Source organism: Rhineura floridana, chromosome 3 (assembly GCF_030035675.1).
Source record: "Rhineura floridana isolate rRhiFlo1 chromosome 3, rRhiFlo1.hap2, whole genome shotgun sequence".
Lineage (NCBI taxonomy): Eukaryota > Metazoa > Chordata > Lepidosauria > Squamata > Rhineuridae > Rhineura > Rhineura floridana.
The window spans coordinates 208,234,227-208,256,932 of NC_084482.1; the positions used below are offsets into that span (position 1 = coordinate 208,234,227).

At 46.0% G+C, this 22,706-nt stretch overlaps 2 protein-coding genes and 1 non-coding gene across 8 annotated transcripts; 2 read left to right on the forward strand and 1 right to left on the reverse strand.

The window, feature by feature from the left end:
- Positions 1-3,729: 3,729 nt before the first annotated feature.
- LOC133381379 (gastrula zinc finger protein XlCGF26.1-like) lies at positions 3,730-15,387 on the reverse strand. Of its 4 annotated transcripts, none has more exons than XM_061620440.1 (4): positions 15,079-15,387; positions 9,069-9,178; positions 8,311-8,431; positions 3,730-5,819 (listed from the first exon to the last, which is right to left on the reverse strand). In XM_061620440.1, the coding sequence occupies exons 3-4, from the start codon at positions 8,342-8,344 to the stop codon at positions 4,027-4,029; spliced, it is 1,827 nt and encodes a 608-aa protein (XP_061476424.1). In that variant the 5' UTR covers positions 8,345-8,431; positions 9,069-9,178; positions 15,079-15,387; the 3' UTR covers positions 3,730-4,026. The 4 variants fall into 4 exon arrangements, with proteins under 4 accessions (XP_061476424.1, XP_061476425.1, XP_061476423.1 ...); XM_061620441.1 differs by lacking the exon at positions 15,079-15,387 and adding an exon at positions 12,194-12,314; XM_061620439.1 differs by lacking the exon at positions 15,079-15,387 and adding an exon at positions 10,590-10,852.
- LOC133382493 (5S ribosomal RNA) lies at positions 7,552-7,670 on the forward strand. The gene has a single exon (XR_009761976.1). It is a non-coding gene; the product is annotated as a 5S ribosomal RNA (ribosomal RNA).
- On the forward strand, positions 15,194-22,137 carry LOC133381395 (gastrula zinc finger protein XlCGF8.2DB-like). 3 transcript variants are annotated; one of them, XM_061620482.1, is made up of 3 exons: positions 15,194-15,406; positions 17,080-17,219; positions 20,515-22,137. In XM_061620482.1, exons 2-3 carry the CDS (start codon positions 17,186-17,188, stop codon positions 21,558-21,560), a joined length of 1,080 nt encoding a protein of 359 aa, XP_061476466.1. In that variant the 5' UTR covers positions 15,194-15,406; positions 17,080-17,185; the 3' UTR covers positions 21,561-22,137. The 3 variants fall into 3 exon arrangements, with proteins under 3 accessions (XP_061476466.1, XP_061476464.1, XP_061476465.1); XM_061620480.1 differs by having other exon boundaries at positions 15,195-15,406; positions 17,099-17,219; XM_061620481.1 differs by lacking the exon at positions 15,194-15,406 and adding an exon at positions 15,504-15,826 and having other exon boundaries at positions 17,099-17,219.
- Positions 22,138-22,706: the final 569 nt, after the last annotated feature.

Below are 22,706 nucleotides of genomic sequence, written 5' to 3' on the forward strand. Positions count from 1 at the left end.
GAAAGGGCAGTGTCAGAGCTTCCAGGCTTAGGGGGGAAATATTGAGTGATTTTAGGCTGTTGACCATTTGGCAGCCTCTCTGCCCCCGGGATATACCCCATTCTCTGCATTTCTGCCTTGTGTATATCATTGGTGCTGTGCACCTCCGGCCTCTGAGCAATGAGAGCGTAACGCTGAGAGTCAGAGGTCACTTTCAAGGCTGCCTGATAAACGTGTTTCCAGACCCCAGGCAGATGCAGAGTTCAGGGAAGGAGAAATATCACAAAGGAGTGTAGAAGTTTGAGGCAAATACAAAACAGGCAGAGCAGCAGAACACCAGCTTCTTATCTCCTTAGCAGAGATAGCAGAGTCGAAACGGCCAAAGACTATGTTATGTTTTGCATGAAACCAGAGGTCAGTGGCCATGCAATCAGTGGAGAGATAAGAAAGAAAGGAGAAGAGCTGAATCACGTCTTACCATGGCGGCCGCCAAACCGGAAGTTCAATGTCCTCATTGTCAACTCTAAAGTTACATAAATCTCCTGTTGTCATTACTTTAGTCTTTTTGACGTTCAGCTGTAGTCCTGCTTTTGTGCTTTCCTCTTCAACTTTCATCAGCACTCGTTTCAGATCATTACTGATTTCTGCTGATAGTATGGTATTGTCTGCATATCTTAAATTATGGATATTTCTCCCTCCAATTTTCACACCTCCTTCTTCTTGGTCCAATCCTGCTTTCCGTATGATATGTTCTGCGTATAGATTAAATAAATAGGGTGATAAAATACACCCGTCTCACACCCTTCCTGACGGGGAACTGACATCAGACTAGGATGCATCCAGACTCAGAGGAAGGCAATGGTAAACCTCCTCTGAATACCTTTTACCATGAAAACCCTATGAATAGACTAACCTCATACAAGACCAAGCAGCACAACCTCTGTCTGGGAATCCAAGGCTGCAGTCTGATCCAAACACTTCTCTTGGATGAAATCCCCATTGGGGGTTCTACTCCTGAGTAAGCATGCACACAACTGGTGATGAAAGCAGGATCCATTATGGGCCATCCACTGTACACTGTCTTTTTGGGATTTGCCTGGGTACAAACTTCACTGGGTGGATTTGGGGGTGGGTGTCTCCCACTCCCTCCTCCCTTGTCTGTAGGGCATATCCCACCCACCCTGCCTACATCCACGAGACTCCCCTCCACCTCAATGCTCTTGGGATTCATCAGATCTCTGGGTGGGGGGCCTCGAGCCCCCCCAGGAAGCACTTTTCATGCTGCCTTGTTCCAAGATTCCCTCCCCACTTTTCCAGGAATCCTGACTCACCCACTTTAACCCTTAGACTGACTCCCACTGGGCAGCAAAGAGGATGCGCCTCACAAGAGGGAAGAACAGCAGGGGCAGGATAAAGCCTTAACCTTGCACTGTTGCTCCGGATTAACAACCAAGTTGGGGCACCACCTCGCAAAATTCCTGTGCCTTTGCGGATCTACGCGAGATGCAGAATAGCGAGAGAGGCACAGCTCTGCCCAGTGTTCACAAAACACAATGGGATCGGCCTGTTGAATTCCTGCCTCTCTTCACACAACTGGTAAAAGGAGAACCATCACTGACCCTACCCCCAAATACTAATCTGGCGGTCTTTATTTTATTTTTTATTTATTTATTAAATTTATATACCGCCCGACTAGCAATAGCTAGTCTTGCTGTCCGGATTCCCATTTTTCTGTACTGAGGTTCACTTCTGGCTCTTACCCAGAGTCACCTACGGCGGATTAGTTACCCCTCAGTCAGCCTTTCGAAAAAAACAAAGTGATTGATGGGTGAAGAAATACATTGCCCACCCCACCTGTACACACACACATGGCAGAAATCACATGGATCCATCTAGCTTTTGTCTACAGTACTGATCTTCAACCTCGGAGCCCTAGATGTTATTAGACTACAACTCCCATCATCCTTGACCATTGGCAAAGCTGGCATGGGTTGATGGGAGCGTAGTCTCTGATAACATCTGGGGACCAAAGCTTGAAGAATAGTGGTCTACACTGACTGGCAATGGCAGCTCTCCAGGATTTCAGACAAGGGTCCCTCCCAGCTAGGGTTGCCAGGTCCATGGCCTGAGACTGATCCTGTATGTTTAGGAGAAGAGAAAGTCAGCAAGTGCAGGTGTTCTTGCAACTCTGTAACAGGAAAAACCACAAGGTAGAATTCTCCCTTCCCCCTGCACAACTTTTAAAGATACAGAAGACCTCTTGGAGAGGTTGTGCAGGGGGAAGGGAGAGTTCCACCTTGTGGTTTTTCCCATTACAGGGTTGCAAGAACACCTGCACTTGGCTGACTGTCTCTTCTCCTAAAGATACAGAATCAGTCTCAGGCCATTAACCTGGCAACCCTACTCCCAGCCCTACCTGGAGATGCCACTAGAGAAGACCTTTTGCATGCAAAGCAGGTGCTCTGCCACTGAGCTAAGGCTCTTTCCCAAAGATCAGCTGCTATCTTAGGAACACAGGATGCTGCGTTATGCCAAGTCTGACCAACGGTCTGTGGTGCTTTCCAGATGTTTCTGGAGTACAACCCTCATCAGCTCCAGCCAGCACAGGCTACAATAGACGTTGCTGTCCCGAGCATCCGGCGGGCACCAGGTTGCAGAAGGGTGGTCTACACTGAACGGCAGTGGCTCTCCAGGGTTTCAGACAGGGGATGTTCCCAGGCCCACATTGACATGCCAAGGGATTGGACTTGGGATCTTTTGCATGCAAAGCAGATGCTCAATACTACATTCCCCCCCCCCGCCATGTGAATCACATCGGGGTGGTTCATTTGCAACATAATAAAGAATTGAACAATCATGATCAGAAAAAATAAATATCATCATTAAAAAAGTCTACAAACATTTAAGCTACAACTTCAGTTAACTCGAGATCAGTGGGGGGGAAAACACCCCACTATGGCAGCCATGGGAAAAGAGATCTACAACAAATGCACCTAAGTGGTATGAGAAAAAAAAAGCCCATTGAAAACGGCCCATCTCTTTTTTGTTTCTTGAGGAAAGGTGAGTAGCGATGGGGCTGGGTGAGCTGACTTCGGCAAGGTGTCCCACTGACTTGGCGACTACACAGATAAGGCCCCATCCTTCACACCCACTGGCTGTACATCAGAAATACAACACAGAACCTCTGTAGATGATTTGAAGGCTTGGGCAGAACTCATACAGCTGGAAGGGATTCTTAAGCTACTCTAGTTCCAAGCTTTAAATGTCAAGATCCACACTTTGAAGTGAAGCCAGAATGAAATGGGTCCCAGTGCAGAGGCTACAAATGCAGAATGATAGGCTCCAGTCTGATTGCCCAGTGGACAGCTTGGCAACCTTGAACAATAAAGGCTTAAAAACATCCCCACAGGCAGCCCCAAGTATGAATGTAACTTGAAAGGGACCAGAGCATGAGCAACAGAGACTAGATGTTGTTATTTGAGAAAGGGCAGAGGCAGTCTACCAGCTAAAGATGGTATAAGGCAGCCTTTCCCAACCAGTGTGCCTCCAGATGTTTATTTATTTATTTATTTTATTTTATTTATATACCGCCCTAAGCCCGAAGGCTCTCTGGGCGGTGTACATAAAAGTTATGAGTGGCAGTGGAAAGGATTACCTTATACCAGCCTTTCCCAACCAGTGTGCCTCCAGATGTTGTTGGACCACAACTCCCATCAGCTTCAGCCAGCATTGCCAATGGTCAAGAAAGATGGGAGTTGTGGTCCAACAACATCTGGAGGCACACTGGTTGGGAAAGGCTGGTATAAGGTAATCCTTTCCACTGCCACTCATAACTCTTCAGCAGCGGGACCGGATCTAAGGACATCCCTAAGCTTCAGACATGCTTCTGCAGAGAAAGAACAATTCCATCCCAAAGAGGATCATCAGAACCCCAAGCAATAGTACCTCCATCTTGGATTAAGATCTACTACATTCATTATCAGTGACTCCAAAACCGACCCCAGGAATGTATTTTGAATGAAACAAATTCTACACTCCTTAACAGTTCTATCGTTTCTCCACTATGTGGATTCTCTGGTGTTTAGTGAGGTTTGTCTTGTGAGTGAAGTTCTTTCCACACTCAGAGCATTTATACGGTTTCTCCCCACTGTGAATTCGTTGATGGGAAGTGAGGTATTTGCTAGTACTGAACCTCTTTCCACACTCCAAGCATTTATATGGTTTCTCCCCTGTGTGGGTTCTTTGATGGGAAGTGAAATCTGAACTCTGACGGAAGCTCTTTCCGCACTCTGAACATTTAAATGGTTTCCCTCTGGTGTGAATTCGTTGATGAGCAGTGAGGTATTTGCTACTACTAAAGTTCTTCCCACATTCCAAGCAATTATATGGTTTCTCCCCTGTATGGAGAGTTTGATGTGAAATTAGGCTGGTGCTGAAAAAGAAGCTCTTTCCACACTCCAAACACTTAAAAGATTTCTCCCCGGTGTGGATTTTTAGATGTGAACTGTGGTTGGTTCTATGACTAAATCTCTTTCCACACTCCAAACATTCATATGGCTTCTCCCCTGTGTGGATTCTTTGATGTGAACGGAGGTTTCTGCTATCGCTAAACCTCTTTCCACACTCCACACATTTATACGGCTTCTCCCCCGTGTGGATAATTTGATGTGAAGTAAGGCTGGCGCTTGTACTGAAGCTCTTTCCACACTCCAAGCATGTATATGGTTTCTCCCCTGTGTGAAGTTGTTGATGGTAAGTAAGGCTTGTGCTGTGATTAAACTTCTTCCCGCACTCCAAGCATTTATATGGTTTTTCCCCCGTGTGAATTTTTTGGTGTGCAGTGAGGTTAGTCTGCTGACTAAAACTTTTTCCACAATTCAAGCATTGATATGGTTTCTCCCCTGTATGAATTCTTTGATGTGTAGTGAGGTTTATCTTCTGTCTGAAGCTCTTTCCACACTCCAGGCATTTAAATGGTTTTTCTCCAGTGTGGATTCTTTGATGGGAAGTGAGGTACTTGCTGCTACTGAAGCTCTTTCCGCACTCCAAGCATTTGTATGGTTTTTCCCCTTTGTGAATATTTTGATGTGCAATTAGGCCATCCCTCTTATTAAAATCCTTCCCACATTCCATACATTTAAATGCTTTTTCACCAGTGTGAATTCTTTGATGAGAAGTTAGGTATTTGCTGTTACTGAAGCACTTTCCGCACTCCAAGCATTTATAAGGTTTCTCTCCTGTGTGGATTTTTTGATGTGAAGTAAGGGCATCTCTCCTATTAAAGCTCTTTCCACACTCCAAGCATTTAAATGGTTTCTCTCCAGTGTGGATTCTCTGATGGATAGTGAGGTATTTGCAAGTACTGAAACTCTTTCCACACTCCAGGCATTTATATGGTTTCTCCCCAGTGTGGATCCTGCGATGGGAAGTGAGGCTGGTGCTCTGACTGAAGCTCTGTCCACACTCCAAGCATTTATATGGTTTCTCCCCAGTGTGGGTTCTCAGATGTTTTCTCAGGGTTGATTTATCACTGAATGTTTTGTTACAGTCTGAGCATTTAAATGGTTTCTCCCCTGTGTGGATTTTCCAGTGAGACATATGGCTTGATTTACAAGTGAAGATTTCCCCACACACAAGACACTGATTCTTTTCCTCTCCCTTGTCCATGTTTTCTTGGACTGGGATTTCAGAGATCTCAGCACTCTGGCAGGCAGAGGATTCATTTATCTTCTGTTTTGCTTCAGGTTGTATTCTTTGCTCTTCCTCCTCTTCACGTCGGGTTCTGTCTAACAATTCCCTGTATGGTTCTCCTTCATTCTCACTCTCCCTCCCACAATGTCCTGGAAAAAGGAGAGATGATTAATTTATAAGAGCCCAAGAGAGAAACAGCTTCTGAAATCAGCCAGCTTGCCCAGAGATCACCAATCTTTTTTGGCCCAGTGGGAAAATTTGGAATTTTGAGAGAGTGCTGTGGGCTGTCTTGGGAACATGGCTTCATACAAAATGGCTGCTATGGGGGTGTGGCATAGAGAATAAGGGCCAAGACCACAAAATAGTGTAGGTATGCCCCCATCAATGGGGAAAAGCACCTACATCAGCCATGGCCTGCCATGCCTAACCCTGACCTAGTGCCAGACATTGAGTTCTCAGAAGATGAACCAGATACTCCACCGATCCAGGGACTTGAGGAACAGGCAGCCACCCCCACCCCCGAATCCAATGCTGAGGATCCCCTTGTGGGGCCCTCTGGGTTAATTCCTGATGAAGAACCCCTTGGGACAGTCAAAAGAAGAGGGGGAACTGCCTCCCCAAGTCTTTGAGAGCATCGGGCCCAATAGCTTCAGGTCCAGGCCAAAGAGTGACAAGACAGTGTGTGTCTTTGGGTTCATAGTCTACTCGAGAGTAAAGGGTCAACTCATGAATAAGCAATCCTTGATACTGCTTCACTGCCAGCACTGACTGTTTCCTGACCGCATTTCTAGATCATGTTTTGGACATAGACTGATTCTCTGTCCTTGACCTTCCTTTGCTGAGACTATGCTGCTCCCGGAACCCGGCTCTCTCGGGTAAACGTTTTGGTAAAAGGCTTTACTCTCCTTGGACTAAGACCTTAGCCCCTGAGGGCAACCCCCTGGAGCACAGCACCAGGAACATTTCTTTGCACCTCTCCTCTGTTCAGAATGGAAGGGAGGGCGGCTGTCCAGTCCTGACATCTATTGAAACACAGGCACGTTTAAGGAGGGGTGTTTTATGTGGGAGAGGCGGAGGCAACGCAAACAGGAACCAAGCAGGAATAGCAAACGGTCTCTCTTGTGGGTTTTCCAGGACATAGTCACCGAGACCTTCGATGGGCTCATTAAAAGGTACTGGTGGGCACACTGGCACCCACAGGCACCATGCTGGTGAATGCCAGAACTAGCACGATTAACCGTCATTTTGAGTGACAGAACAGAGGAGGAGGAGAAGGCTGGCACAAACAGCAAACTGGCGTTTTGTAGGCTGAACAATTCCTCCTATGAGATTTCCTTGGATCATCCTCTGTTCTTCAACCCTGAGAAACGCCATCAGCGCAAGCGTGCAGAAGAGCCCTGCTGGGTCAGAACAAAGGCCCACCTAGTCCAGCATTCTGTTCTCACAATGGCCTACCAGATGCCCCAATGGGAAGCCCACAAGCAGGGAGTGGGATGCCTCTTCCACACGTGCAGGGAGTGAGCACAACCGCCCTCTCCCACTTGCAACAGGAACATAATGGTCCATCTAGCTCAGGGGATTGAACCTGGGACTTTCTGCACGCAAGACAGGTGTTCTGCCACTGAGCTCAGAAATAAAGGACATAGGAATGTACAGAGTGCACCTCCCTTGCCAATGAGGAACTTCGGTGCATAAGAAATTGCTCGCTAACCTGCAGTGGAGGCTGGTCTGTTGGGGTGAATGATTTAAAATACCAGCTGCTTGGAAGGAACAACTGGGCTGGGTGGGGGCTAAGTCCTTTACGCCCCGCTCGTGGGAAGCTGGATCCTGGACTACGTAGATCTTTGGCCTGATTTTAAAAAGAGCATGTATGATGGTCTTGCCTACGGCCATACTACCCTGAACACACCCAATCTCGTCTGATCTCGGAGGCTAAGCAGGGTCAGGCCTAGTTAGTACTTGGATGGGAGACCCCCTGGGAATACCAGGTGCTGTAGGCTTAGAGGAAGACAATGGCAAATCACCTCTAAATACCTCTTACCATGAACATCCTATCAATATATCCAAAAAAGATTCATAGGGTCGCCGTAAATCATAATCGACTTGAAGGCGTATATCAACAACAAAATGATGGTCTTATCTGCGCATATGAGACAGGCACATGGGAAGCTGTGTTCTGCTGAGTCAGACCCTCGGTCCATCTAGCTCAGTCAGTATTGTCTACGCTGACTGGCAGAGGTTCTCCAGGGTTTCGGAGAGGAGTCTCTCCCAGCCCTACCTGGAGATGCTATCGGGGATTGACCTTGGGACCTTCTGCATGCAAAGCAGGTGCTCTGCTCACTGAGCTAAGGCCCTTCCCCATTGCAGGCTTGGAGCATCACTTCGCTACCTTCAGATGCAAGGAAGGAGGCAGCCTCTGACACCATCTACTGTGGTAGATCCAAGCCTGACACCATCTACTGTGGCTTTGGCAAAGGTCTGCCAGCTCAGGGCTTCCTGGGAAGAGACGCTAGAAGCCGGCTCGGCTGGAAGAGGAAGACTCGGTGATGAAATGTAACAAGAGTAGAGAAAAGAAGGCTTCAACCATCTCTTAAAACCTGTCAACTGATTTTATCAGCTATGAGAAAAAGAGAGTCTTACCCAGACAGGTCTCTATTCCCGATTTCTCCTCCATGGTTTCCCTGTGCAGTGCCCTTTGATCTGGGTCCAGCAGGATCCTCTTACTGAAATGCACTGCTGCAGCCTCAGACGTCCCCAGAAGCTGAAAGAGAAGACATTTCCTCCTCAGTGTTTACAGTTCTTCCCCTGTTCTTGGCAGAACAAGAACAATCTTGGTTACACCTTGTGATTTGCTGCTCTCTTGTAACACTAAAACTCGTGGACACCCAATGAAGCGGAAGGCTGGAAGATTCAGGACACATGAAAGAAAGTGCTTCTTTCCACCGTGTGTTGTTAAGCTGTGGAATTTGCTCCCAGAGGAGGCAGTGAGGCCCACCAGCTTGGATGGCTTTCAAGAGAATTAGACAAACTGATGGAGGGTAAGACTATCAAAGGCGATTAGCCGCAACGGCTATGCTCTGCCTCCCTACTCGGAGACGGTATGCTTCTGAATACCACTTGCTGGAAACTGCAGGAGGAGCAATCTTGCGCTCACGTTCTGGTTGCCGGCTTCCCATGGGCACCTGGCTGGCCACTGTGAGAACAGGACGCTGGACTAAATGGCCCACTGGCCCGATCCAGCAGGCTCTCCTTATGTGCTTATGACTAGATGGCCCAGTGGCCTGAGCCAGCAGGCTCCTAATCCCCGCTTCCAAACCCTGGAGGTAATATAGCCATCATGACTAGTAGGCCAGAAGCTTCCAAACTCTCCCCCCCCCCCACCTCACAGGCCACTTAACTTTTTTTTCTTGCTTGTGGTAGCAACTGTCATGCGCTGTGCGAGTTGCTGTATGAGTTTTAATTGTGTTTTATTGCTGCTTTCACTTCTTATATTATTCCAATCTGCGTTCTGTAGAAGGGGGAAAGCAATAAAATACAATTAAGAATCAATATGAATATTGAATGCGTACATGCTGCAGAACACCTGAACATTTATTTTTATTTATTTTTATTTTGTTGCATTTATATACCGCCCATAGCAAGTAGCTCTCAGGGCGGTAAACAGAACAGGATAAAATACATACATCATCATCATAAAATCACAAAACATATAAGACACAATGAAAACAAAATACAATTAAACAAAATATAAGATGATAAAAGGATTAGTATTACAAGATTAAAAAAAAAAAGAATAAAATGATTAAAATGCCTGGGAGCATAAGAAGGTCTTTACCTGGCGCCGGACCATTGGGGACCTCATGGACCATTGGTGGGCCACAGGCCACAGGTTGGCAACCCCTATGGCAGGCCACCGAGGCTTGCCCTTCTCAGGCTGCTCCCCACAGGTGCCTCCCTGTCTTACTCTACAGTCAGGGGCTGGGGCTGTTCTCCCCTTAGGGTTTCCTTCCTGCCCCCACCCCCCGCCCACTTCACACCCTTGCATTTCCCACCCACCCTCCTTCTGCTGCACAGCAGCATAGTGGCAACTTTGGAAGTGCAGGGTCCCTTCCTGTTAATCACAGCCACACCCCCTCCCTGCTTTTTTTGCTGTGGGATTGAGAATGAGATCCTTTTCTCTTTCAAGGAGCCTTGCTGGAAGTGTGGGATATAAATCAATTACGACTTATGGCGACCCTATGAATCAGCGACCTCCAACAGCATCTGTCATGAACCACCCTGTTCAGATCTTGTAAGTTCAGGTCTGTGGCTTCTTTTATGGAATCAATCCATCTCTTGTTTGGCCTTCCTCTTTTTCTACTCCCTGCTGTTTTTCCCAGCATTATTGTCTTTTCTAGTGAATCATGTCTTCTCATGATGTGTCCAGAGTATGATAACCTCAGTTTCATCAGCCTAGGAACTAATAAACATGAAAGAGGAGAGTGATAGCACTGAGAAGAATCTTCTCAGTGCCTGGCTCACCTCCTTTCCCTCCGATTGGCTCCAATCTGCAGGAAAGGACAAGGATGCATGTCAGAAAACTCTTCGCAGTGGCTAACACACTCCCCTTTTCATGTTGATTGGCTTATAGGATGCAGGAGACATAGGGATCCTGCTTGGACCCTGGTCCTTAAAAAGTAAAAGGTCTAAAACTCCCCAGACCCCGCATAACTACCCCCTTGCTCCTGCAGTTCTGTGGGTCTCCTCCGCCCCCCCCGCCCCCCCATGCAAGAAGAGGGACTCACTAAATCATCCCTGGGCTGAAAAGACAAAGGCCAGTCCCCCCCCCGCCACAAGGTGGCGCTGGGCAGAGGAGGGCTATTTAGGGAAAGCTCCGCAGCCTTGCAATGCTCACCGTTTTGCTCCCTCCGTGTACCCACCTCCGGCTTCTCTGCAAGGATACTTCGCAAAGCGGGACGGGGAGAGGCCTTTTCTCTAGAGGACACGCTCCCCTTCCTCTTTTCCCTCCCTTCCTCTCTAGGACTCCGTCTCACACGCTGCATTTAACCCTTAGGAGACCAGGCAGCAAAATAACTTCAGACCACCGTTTCTCATCGTTTGTTGTTGTTATGTGCCTCCAAGTCGACCACGACGTATGGCGACCCTATGAATCAGCGACCTCCAAGAGCATCTGTCATATGCCCCCGTTTAGCTAGCATTAAAAAAAGTTTTTTAATCCCACGCCCTTCAAACCAGGCTCCCCTAATTATGTTATATGAATTTTCAAAAGGATTGAAATATCGTGACGTCTAATTATAAATAAGAGTTTGGTCTTAATAATAAAAATGAATCAAAGTACTTTTTTTTACAAAAAAAGATTCAGATTTTACTTATATTGCATATACACTTTTTAAACACTTGCCCAGCCCCCAAATCCTCATATGCACACACACCGTGGGGCACCCCACTGGTTGAGAAACACTGCTCCAGAGCTGTGTACGCACCATACATTGAGGAACGCTCCACTCACAAAGAATTCTGGGAACAGTAGTTTGTTAAGGGTGCTGGGAATTGTAGCTCTGTGAGCGTTAAACTACAGTTCCCAGGATTTTGGGGGGAGGGAAAGATGCACACCTAAATGTGATGAGGCGGTTTGAGAGTGTTGAAGAAGCTGAGAGCAATGCCATCAGGAGTCTAGAGCAAGAGGCTAGACTCCTAGTAGGGGCACCCAACGCAGAATGGTCCAAGCTGAGACACCAGACTAAGATGCATCCAGACTCAGAGGACGGCAACGGTAAACCACCTCTGAATACCTCTTACCACAAAAACCCTATGAACAGAGTATCCAAAATGCAACACGAGATAGTACTGGAAGATAAGACCCCCAGGTCAGAAGGCACTCATCGAGCTACTGGGGAAGAACAAAGGACAAGTACGTGTAGCGCTGTGACTAATGACGCAGCTGGGTCAAAGCTGAGAGGAAGCCCAGAGGCTGATGTGCACAGATGCGAAACGAGAGTCCAGAGTTCTACAATGCACACAATAGGAACATGGAATGTGAGAAGCATGAACCAGGGAAAGTTAGAAATTGTCAAGCAAGAAATGGAACGTATCAACATTATAATACTTTGTGTGAGTGAATTAAAATGGACTGGAATAGGACATTTTCTATCAGGCAGCTACAAAATATTTTATGCAGGAAATGAGAAATTAAGAAGAAATGGGGTTGCTTTAATAGTGAGAAGTGATGTAGCAAAAGCAATTAGGAGCTATAATGGAAGGTCTGAGCAAGTTATATCAATGAGATTAAATGGGAAACTTACTAATATAACCATCATCCAAGCCTGTGCTCCAAGGGAAACACAGAAGAAGAGGAATTGGAGAGATTTTACGCAAAGGTACAGGAAGAAATTGATCACACACCAAAACAAGATGTGATGATAATCATGGGGGACTGGAATGCAAAAGTAGGGAACAGAGAAGAACTAGGACTTGTGGGAAAATGGGGCTTAAGAGATAAAAATGAAACAGGGGAAAGACTTACTGAATTCTGTGAAGCCAATCATTTGTTTCTGGCAAATACATTTTTTGAGCAACCGAAAAGACGACTGGACAAGTGGACATCACCAAATGGTCAATATACGAATCAAATCGATTATATAATTGGAAGCAGAAGATGGAGAAGTTCCATACTTTCTGCGAAAACAAAACCAGGAGAAGACTGCGGTACAGATCATGAACTGGTCGTATCGAAAATCAGAGTAAAGCTAAAGAAGAACAACAAAGCAAATGCCAAAATACAATTTAAATAACATTCCAGAAGAATATAAAGATCAAATTTATTTATTTATTTATTTATTTATTTATTTATTTGATTGAACTTTTATACCGCCCATAGCAAGCTGTCTGGGCGGTGTACATAAAAAATAAAACACAAACAATTCAAAAGCAGCTAAAAAAACCAAATAAGGAACTAAAGTAATGACAACAGAAACTTTATGTAACTTTAAAGTTGACAACATTGAACTTGTCAAGGATTATCAATACCTCGGCACAGTCATTAACCAAAATGGGGACAATAGTCAAGAAATCAGAAGAAGGCTAGGACTGGGGAGGGCAGCTATGAGAGAACTGGAAAAGGTCCTCAAATGCAAAGATGTATCACTGAACACCAAAGTCAGGATTATTCAGACCATGGTATTCCTGATCTCTATGTATGGATGTGAAAGATGGACAGTGAAAAAAGCAGAGAGGAGAAAAATCAATTCATGTGAAATGTGATGTTGGAGGAGAGCTTTGTGCATACCATGGACTGCGAAAAAGACAAATAATTGGGTGTTAGAACAAATTAAACCAGAACTGTCACTAGAAGCTAAAATGATGAAACTGAGGTTATCATACTTTGGACACATCATGAGAAGACATGATTCACTAGAAAAGACAATAATGCTGGGAAAAACAGAAGGGAGTAGAGAAAGAAGAAGGCCAAACAAGAGATGGATTGATTCCATAAAGGAAGCCACAGACCTGAACTTACAAGATCTGAACAGGGTGGTTCACGACAGTTGCTCTTTGAGGTCGCTGATTCATAGGGTCACCATAAGTCGTAATCGACTTGAACGTGCATAACAGCAACAAAATTTGCAATGCATGCTCCTAAGGGCAGCCTTCCACAGCCTGGCGCCATCCATGCAGGGGTGTAGTCATCCAGGGTCTCCAGGGGGCCTTAGACCCCTTACTTTTTTGGGAGCTGGGTCTCAGCTGGGTCCCTATATCTCCAATGTCCTATGAGTCAATCAGCAGGAAAGGGGAGTGTGTTAGCCACTGAGAAGAGTCTTCAAACTTGCTTCCTTGTCATTTCCTCCTGATTGGAGCCAATCGAAGTGAAAGGAGTTCCTATTAGTTCCTACTTCAAAAAGCCACGTTGTGGAGAGTGAGAATTCTGTAACTGCAGAAGAAGAAACAGTGAATCCTAGCATCCCATTACATTATCCAGGAGTTTGTTAGCAACAGATAAACACGCACACAGAATTCAGTAATTCAAGCAGTATCTCTGATGGTGAGAAAGGACAGTCAAAATGGTGACAGTGATAGAGAAGCAGAAAGCACGATTCAAACCTGGCCAGATTATTCTGTAACCTTAGAAGGTTATATAATCTTAGAATGGGGTGTGGCTGTGGCTGTTATGAAGAGTCCTTGCACGTCTGTATTTGCCACTACACTATTGCATCCATGCTGGCTGGGGTGATGGGAGATGTAGTCTGAAACATCTGGAGGGCACCAGGTTGGGGAAGGATGCCCTTAGGGGCTCAAAAATGTGAATTGTGCAAGTGGGAGGGATGCAGAATTGGGAGAAAAGAGGACAGCAGGATGAGCACAGGTTGCTGGACTTCTATTTTACTTTATTCTCCGAACAACCCTGTGAGGTAGCTTAGGCTAAGCAATGGTGACTGGCCTGCCCAAGGTCGCCCAGTGAGCGTTGTGATTGAGCAAGGATTTGAACCCTGGTCTCCCAGGTCCCAATCTGACACTATCCGCTACACCACACTTCCTCCAGGGAACTGTGGATCTCAAGGGTGAGAACATGGTGCTCTCCAGATATTTAGTTGTTTGATTTATTTAGAGAAACTTATATTCCCATTTGACTGCAAAAAGCTGCTAAGCGGTTTACAAAAGACATTAAAATGGTCAACAGAACAGTTAAAAACAAGTAATTAAAAACATTGTTAAAACAATCAAAATAGCAACAGACTGAAAATGTTAAAACACATCAACATCTATGTTTCTGGATGGACTTGCCTAAACAGAAAAGTTTTAAGCAGGCACTGAAAAGAAGACAGCACAGGCTCCTACTTGATGTCAATAGGCAGGGAGTTCCAAAGAGTAAGTGCTGCCACACTAAAAGAACGATTTCTTACAAGTGCCAAACAAGTATTATGCGGCACATGTAACAGTGCCTGTTCTGCAGATCGAAGCACTTGAGTGGACATGTATGGGGTACTGCAGTTCCCCCAGTGAAATCCAGCCACATATGGAGAGCCACAGGTTTCATTACCTGTGGTCAGTAGTGTAGTGGCAAATTCAGAAGTGCAGGGGCCCTTCACGATTGTGAGAGACACACACATCCCCCTTTTTGAGATCTTTGTTAATATCGTCTCACACAATAACAGACATTCCTATGAGCTAATAATCAGGAAAGGGGCAAGTGATTGCTACTGAAAAGAGTCTTCTCTGTGGCTGACTCATCTCCTTTCACTCTGATTGGCTCCAATCAGCAGGAAAAGTCAAGGAAGCATGTTAGAAGACTCTTCTCAGTGGCTAATGCGCTCCCCTTTCATGCTGTAGGATGCTGGAGACATTGGGACCCTGCTCTCAGAAAGGTAAGGGGTCTAAGACCCGACTACACCCCCGCGGCCGCCTGCGACGCACCAGATTGCAGCCTTGGATTCCCGAACACTTTGACACTTGGTCTTCTAAACGGTTAAAGGAGCCGATGGAGGGAGATTCCTAGAGAGGAAGCAAATGTGGGGAGGAGGGGGGAGAGGGGTTTGTCCTCCAGAGCAAAGCCCCCCCTCCTTCCCCCCCCCGTCTCGTAAAGGGTCCTTGGAGAGAAGGTGGCGGTTGCTGCAAGGGAGGGAGCAAAGAGCTTCTTGCCAGGCTGGAGGTGGTGGATGAATAAGGGGGCGAAGTGCACCCATCGCTGCTTGCCTCCACCTTCTCTGTGGAGGGAAACCGGCCTTTGACCTGCCCGACCCAGGTGAGTTTCTCTTCCGCCCCCCCCCCCCCCCGCATTGTGAAGGGACTCCACAGAGCTGCAGCAGGTCAGGGGTGGAAACTGCAAGGCAGCCCAGAGGGGAGGAGCCGTGCCAGAGCCTGGAGAATAGCAAGCAGGCCTGAGGTGGAGGGGGGGCTCAGAAGAGCAAGCCAAGCACCAATCTCATGCCGCGATAGAAATGTAGGGAGCCCCCTTCTATTGGATCAGACCGTAGGTCCATCTAGCTCACTAATGTCTACACTGACCGGCAGTGGCTCTCCCGGGTTTCAGACAGAAGCCTCTCCCAGCCCTACCTGGAGATGCCCTTGGGGATTGAAGCTGGGACTATCTGCATGAAAAGCGGATGCTCTGCCACTGAGCTACGGCGGCCCTTGTCCCAACTATGCCAGTGTCTTATGCTTTGTAAGTAACAGAAACGTAGAAAGCCGCCTTACACCAAGTCAGATCATTGGGCCCATGTAGCTCAGTAGTGCCTACACTGATGGGAAATCTCCAGGATTTCAGGCAGGAGTCTCCGACCCGGAGATGCAGGGGCGGGGATTGAACTGGGACCTTATGCATGCAAGGCAGGTGCTCGCCCTCTGAGCTGCAGCCATTCCCCATTGCTTTTAATCGTGTCTGTTCTCTTTGTGAACTGCCCAGAAAGGAGAGGGTTCCACAAAGCAACCACCAAAACAAGGGAGTCACTACCCAGTCGAATGGAATGCAAAAACTGGAAAGCAACAAGCAGCGGGGCATGGCACTATCATGCAAGGCAGACAAGTGTTACGGCTGGCAAAAATACAGTACAGTTCAGGGCTGTGTTATTGGGCAGCCCATATAATTTCCTATATTATTATTATTATTATTATTATCCATTTCACCTTGCAGGGCAGTGTTCTGCACCGTTGTTAAACCCCCAATTCTTTCTCATTCATATTGCTCTCTGGTTGCAAGGCGTCGGCAGAAACAGGTTAAGGGGCAAGGTGTCCCGTACTGGGCGAACCTTCCTGCCAGCTCCTTTTGTTAGGGAGCTTGCCGGCTAATTGCTCCAAATAGCCAGGCAGTGTTCTGAATGGGGAGGGGGAAAGTGTTAGAGTAGGGGGTATGCTTTCTGCATCCCTTGCTCCCTACCTATGGATGATGTAACTTAGGTCTCCCTTTGGGTGTGTCAAGTAAAAGTAGCCCATGTTTTGGACTACCACCATCCCTGACTGCTGGCCAAACCGCCTGGGGCTGATGGGAGTTGTAGTCCGCTACATTGGAAGGCCACCACATTGGCTGTCTCTGGTGTAAAGGAACAGCAATTTCTGAGTTGGGGAGAGAGAAAGGGAGGGAGGCAAGGAGAGATCCAGCTTTGGGTTGTGGAAAGGATCTTTAGGAACATCTCGGCTTGCGTCTGTGAGGGATCTGATGTAGGGCGGTGGCAGGTTTGAAGAATGTAAAATGTGCTGCGCAGATTGCCTCTAGCTACGCTCATCTCTGCTTAAGGCAGCTGTCGTGTTTGCATGTGCCTATCTGTTAATCGACTCAAATGTTACAGAAATGCCATAAGTCTCCATCTGGACTGAGCCCGTCAGCAAGAAATTCACAGTAATCCGAAGCCGTCATTGCCTGAGTAGCCTTTTAAAAAATTATTATTGTGCTTTAAAGAGAAGGGATGTAAAATCCAGTAGCGTTCTCCCTTTCTTGTAGGACCTGGTGACCTTCAAGGAGGTGGCTGTTATTTGAGGAGGAGCGAGCCCCACTGGATCCGGACCAAGAGCCCTGCACAGGGAAGCCATGGAGGAGGATTGTGGGATTGTGGCCTCTCTGGGTAAGGCTCCCTCTTCCTCAAGCTTGACACAAAACTGTTTACAAGTACTTAAAAAAAAAAAGTATGGGTGCTCTTTTTTGCCCTCTGCCTCCCTTTCATTACCCCGAGTCCTCCTCTTCCAGGCCAGCTGGCTTCTGGGGTTTCTTCCCCAAAAGTCCGGAGTTGGCAGACCTTTGTCAAAGCCACAGTAGATGGCGCGGATGTCAGAGGCTGCCTCTTTTGCTTGTTTCTGGAGGGAGGAAGGTGATGCTGTCATCAGGCCTGCCCTGTTCTTGATCAACCCAAAGGGCCATCTCGTCCAGCATCCTGCTTTTCACAGTGGCAAGCCAGAGGCCTCCGGGAAGCTCACAAACAGGGCATGAAGGATTTAGTCACGCTCCCTGCCCCCCTGCTCTGCCTTCTGAGTATCTGTCATTTTCAGTTGTACTGCCTCTGAACATGGAGGTTCTACTTCAGTGGGACTTAAGTTGCACAGGGTAAACGCATAAGAGGAGCCTACTTAATCAGGCCAGTGGCCCATCTAGTCCGGCATGCTGTTTTCTCAGCGGCCAACAAGATACCCCAGTGGGAAGCCCGCAAGCAGGACCCGAGCGCAATGGCAGCTCTCTCCTCTGCGGTCTCCAGCGACTGATATTCGAAAGCATCCCACCTCTGGTTATGGAGGCAGAGCACAGGGATCACGGCTAGTAGCCACTGATAGCTTATCCTCCGTGAATTTGTCTAATCCTCTTCATGGGATCCATGCTGGTAGCCATCACTGCCTCTTGTGGGAGCAAGTTCCATAGTTTCACTATGTGCTGAGTGGAGACGGACTTTCTTTCCCCTCCTCCTCCGTCCCATCGCCGCATCTGCTTTCTTTGTTCCCTGAAGGTCTCCCCCTTTCAATCAGAATATAAGTGGTCATGAGCAGAAAACGCCCTAGCAAGGGATTTCAATCAGCAAAAGAAGCAATACAGGGAGACTTTTTTCCAATTTCCCCTCCTCCACCCACCCTGCTGTTGGGTGCAGAGGAGAGCAAGTAGTCTTGTGGGCCCCATGGCAGCCCTGTCTAGATCAGGAAGCTTTCAAAGTTTCCAGACCTCAGTCATTCCCCAATGCCTCTTTTATGCTCTTCAGCTCTTGGTATGTTTCTGCTGCTAGCATATTAGGTATTTTTGACCCTAGTCATACAGGTTCATGGGAGGAGTTTAGAACTAAACTTTCAAATGGGTTTAGAGGCAAAATGTAATACTCTACATCCACATCCAACTTACTGAAGGCTCCTGTTGTGTTTCGGAAATTGGCTTTCCTTTTGTGGACAGTTGTTTCCTTCCCCTTGAGTACCAGTTGTGAGAGCCAGTGTGGTGTAGTGGTTAAGATGTTGGACTACGACCCGGGAGACCAGGGTTCGAATCCTCACACAGCCATGAAGCTCACTGGGTGACCTTGGGCCAGCCACTGCCTCTCAGCCTCATGAAAACTCTATTCATAGGGTCACCATAAGTCAGAATTGAAGGCAGTACATTTACATTTTTTTGAGTACCAGTTGCTGGGAATCACGAGTGAGGGTGGGCTATCGTGCTCATGCCCCTACTTGTGAGCACCCCACAGGCATCTGATTGGCTGCTGTGAGAACAGGATGCTAGACTGGATTGCCCTGATCCAGGAGAGCTGTTCTTTTACATGTATTATACTGAAGGTGCTTATTTGCTTTGTAGAATCGCAGGTTACTCAGGAAAGATCTCAAAGCAGTGATTAGTTGGGCTACACAACACGTTGTTGTTTTTGTTATTATTATTGTTATTATTAGATTGATTAATTGCTTGTTACCCGAAGGTCTCCAAGCGACTTACAACACGGTTAAAAACAAAAGTAAATATATCATAAGACAGAATAATAAAACAATCACCACCTCTGTACACCTACAGAAAGCTTTGGCAGCACACTAATACACGCAACATAGCTGCCCATTAACTACCGGGCTAAGTTCAAGGTTCTAGTTTTGGTGTACAAAGCCCTGTACAGCTTGGGACCAGGATGCCAGAAAGACCGTCTTACCCCTTATATACCCAGTCGATCACTGAGCTCTGCAGGTGAGGGCCTCCTGCAGATCCCATCTTATCAGGAGGTCTGTTTCGCACAAAATAAGGAATGGACCTTTAGCATGGTGGCACCTACCCTTTGGAATTCCCTCCCCTTACATACTAGATAGGCCATCTCTGTTATCATTTTGGTGCCTACCTTCCTCTTTCAACAAGCTTTTTAAGTAAAAGCCTTGTCCCAGTCTCCATCTGTGTTGGAATTGTTTTTTAATATGCTTTTAAAGCTTTTTTTAAAAAAAAGTTGGTTTTAAATATGTTTTGTTTTAATATATTTTAAAGTCTGTTTTTAAGATGTTTTAGAGTGTTTTCAGCGTTTTGTTTGTCGCCGTGGACTCCTTCTGGGAGGAAGGATAGAATATAAACACAATAAATAATAAACATTATTTTAGGCTGCAATCCAGTATACACTTACCATTGAACCCAATGGAACTTACCTCTGAGAAGACATGTATTGGATTGCAGCCTTAGTCTGTTAAATGCATGGGAAAAAATAAGTCTTTACCTGGCACTGAAAAATGTCATTGAAGGCACCAGGTGGACCTCACCGGGGAGCACATTCCATAGATGGGGAGCCACAACTGAAAAGTCCCTCTCCTTTGCCACTACCCTCCGAGCCTCCCTCAGTTTACAGTTAATGTCAACCTGTTCCTATGTACCTACCTTTTCTCCTCCTCTTCAGTTCTGTCACTCACAACAGCAGTTAATTGTGTTAGTTCTTTGATTTCAGCCTCAGCTTCTCTCTTGTTTATTTATAACAAACTTTGTCTGCCACAATTTTATTTAAAAACATCAAAACGGTTTACAACAATTATAATATAATAAACGCATAGACAAAAATTACAACAGATTGCCAGCTGATTAGTATGGAGATTGTTTTTCTTAATTGTCTGCATGAACCTGGTGCCAAAGAAAAGTTTTCAGCGAGCGTTTGAAAGTTGATGCAGAAGGCACCTGCTGAATCTCTGTTGGAAGAGAATTCAACATGAATGGGCCAGTAACAGTGACTGCTCAGTTTCATGGTGATGTCAAATGAGCCTCAACAATCTGGTGGGACAATCAGCAACATTCTTACACGATCCCAGCGATTGAACTGGGATATAAGGGTTCAGGTAGTCCCGAAGGTATCCTGGACCTAAGTTGTTCAGAGCTTTGTAAATTAATACAAGAACCTTGAACCTGGGGGCTTACTAATTAACTGTATCTTTTCTTCCCAGGAGGTGATGGGCCAGAGAGTGGAAAACCACTCAGTGTGTTCTTGGAATTAAGCAGATGTAAGGGGGGGGAAGAGCAGAGAGGAAAAACTGAAGCAAGACAGAAGGGGAGGAAGGAATCTTCTGCTTTTGAAAATGGTGAGGTCTCTGAAATCTCAGTCCAAGAAAACATGGATGAAGGAAAGGAAAGGAGTCAGTGCCTTCTGTGTGGGGACAGCTTTAGTTGTAAATTGAGCCTTACTGCTCATTGGAAAAGCCACACAGAGGAGAAATCCTTTAAATGCTCGGACTGTAATAAGAGCTTCAGTGATAAATCAACCCTTAAAAAGCATCTGAGGATCCACACTGGGGAAAAACCATTTAAATGTTTGGAATGTGGACGGAGCTTCAGTCGGAGCACAACTCTCACTTCCCATCGCAGGATCCATACAGGGGAGAAACCATATAGATGCGCGGAGTGTGGAAAGAGTTTCAGTACTTCTGAATACCTCACTATCCATCAGAGAATCCACACAGGAGAGAAACCATATAAATGCCTGGAGTGTGGAAAGAGGTTTAATAGGAGAGGTACCCTTTCATCACATCAAAAAATTCACACAGGCGAGAAACCATATAAATGCCTGGAGTGTGGAAAGAGCTTCAGTGATGGCACAAACCTCCGTTCACATCGAAGAATTCACACAGGAGAGAAACCATATGAATGCTTAGTGTGTGAAAAGAGGTTTAGTTACAGAACCAACCTCAATTCACATAAAAAAATCCACACAAGAGAGAAATATTTTAAATGCTTGGAATGTGGAAAGAACTTCAGTAATAGCCAATACCTCAATTCCCATAAAAAAATCCACAAAAAGGAGAAACCATTTAAATGCTTGGAGTGTGGCAAGAGTTTCTCTTTCAGCACCAGCCTTATTTCTCATCAAACTGTCCACACAGGGGAGAAGCCCTTTAAATGCCTAGAGTGTGGAAAGAGCTTTACTAGTAGTAAATACCTCACTTCTCATCAACGAATCCACAGGAGAGAAACCGTAGAAATGAATGGAGTGTAGACAGAGGGCTGCATCCAGTGCTAGTCCTACTCAGAATAGACCCATTGATATTAATGGATGTGTCTGACCTAGGTTCACTAAGTTTGACTCAGAGTAGACCCATTCCTATTAATTAACATAATTTCAATGGGCCTACTTTGAGTCAAATTTAGTGGGATACAACCCAGAGCTTCCATCAAGAGTTCAGACCTTTTTTCACATTAGATAATCCACACAGGGGCGATGCATTTTGAATGCTTCAGTATGGAAAGAAGTTCAGTACGAGCCATGAACAAATTCATATGGAGGAAAACTTTCTAAATGCTACAAGTGTGGAAAAATCTTCCATCAGAGTTCTGATCCTAGCTCACACAGGGGGAAAAAAACTATCTGCCTCTCCTTTTTTCTATCTGTCCCTTCTGTAAATTTATAAGGGGAAGTTCTTAAAAGTCTCTGTTGTTTTGCTGCCTTTTATTGCTCTTGTAGATTTTTAAAAGGTGTGTTTTTTGCTATATTTTATTACTGTATTATTCTTTTCCATGTTTGGAAAGCCATCCTGAGAATTGTTTTAAAATGTGAAAAACAAACTGATAAATAAACAAGCCTTTCTTCTAAGTGATTGACTTTCATTATGGATCTCAATTGCTTTGTTTATTTATAATCTGCTTCATCAACCCCACCCCACACACTGTAAGGGTCAAATTAAATGTTTTATGCTGTGTAGACCTGTTTAAATTAATGGATATTTGTCACTTGGGTTCATTTCTACTCAGTCTTCCCCCACTGAATTCAGTTGGATAGAGTCCTAAGCTATATACATAAAATTTTCCTTTAGCGTTTGTAAATTTCCTGTCTATTGCATGGAACTCCGCAGAGACTTTCTAAAAGGGCTCGAACACTACAAGTGTTTTTGTCACTTTAAAAGAGGAGAGGGAAGCCGATGGTCCTCCCAAGCTGTTGCTGGACTGGAGGATCAGGCTATCAATGTCCGCTAACCACAATGGCTATGCTCTCCCTCCATGATTGGAGGCAGTATGCTTCTGAATGCCAGTTGCTGGAAACCACAGGAGGGGAGAGTGCTCTTGCACTCAGGTGATGCTTATGGGCTTCCCAATTGGAGCATCTGGTTAGCCACTGTGAGAACAGGATGCTGGACTAGATGGGCAA

What these genes read in the sequence shown, in the direction of transcription:
- LOC133381395 (XM_061620482.1), top strand. Translation starts at nt 17,186, where the DNA reads ATGGAGGAGGATTGTGGGATTGTGGCCTCTCTGG. An exon ending in TGGGATTGTGGCCTCTCTGG is followed by an intron (nt 17,220 to 20,514) that starts GTAAGGCTCCCT and finishes TTTTCTTCCCAG; the next exon opens with GAGGTGATGGGCCAGAGAGT.
- LOC133381379 (XM_061620440.1), bottom strand. Translation starts at nt 8,344, where the DNA reads ATGGAGGAGAAATCGGGAATAGAGACCTGTCTGG. An exon ending in GGGAATAGAGACCTGTCTGG is followed by an intron (nt 5,820 to 8,310) that starts GTAAGACTCTCT and finishes TCCTTTTTCCAG; the next exon opens with GACATTGTGGGAGGGAGAGT.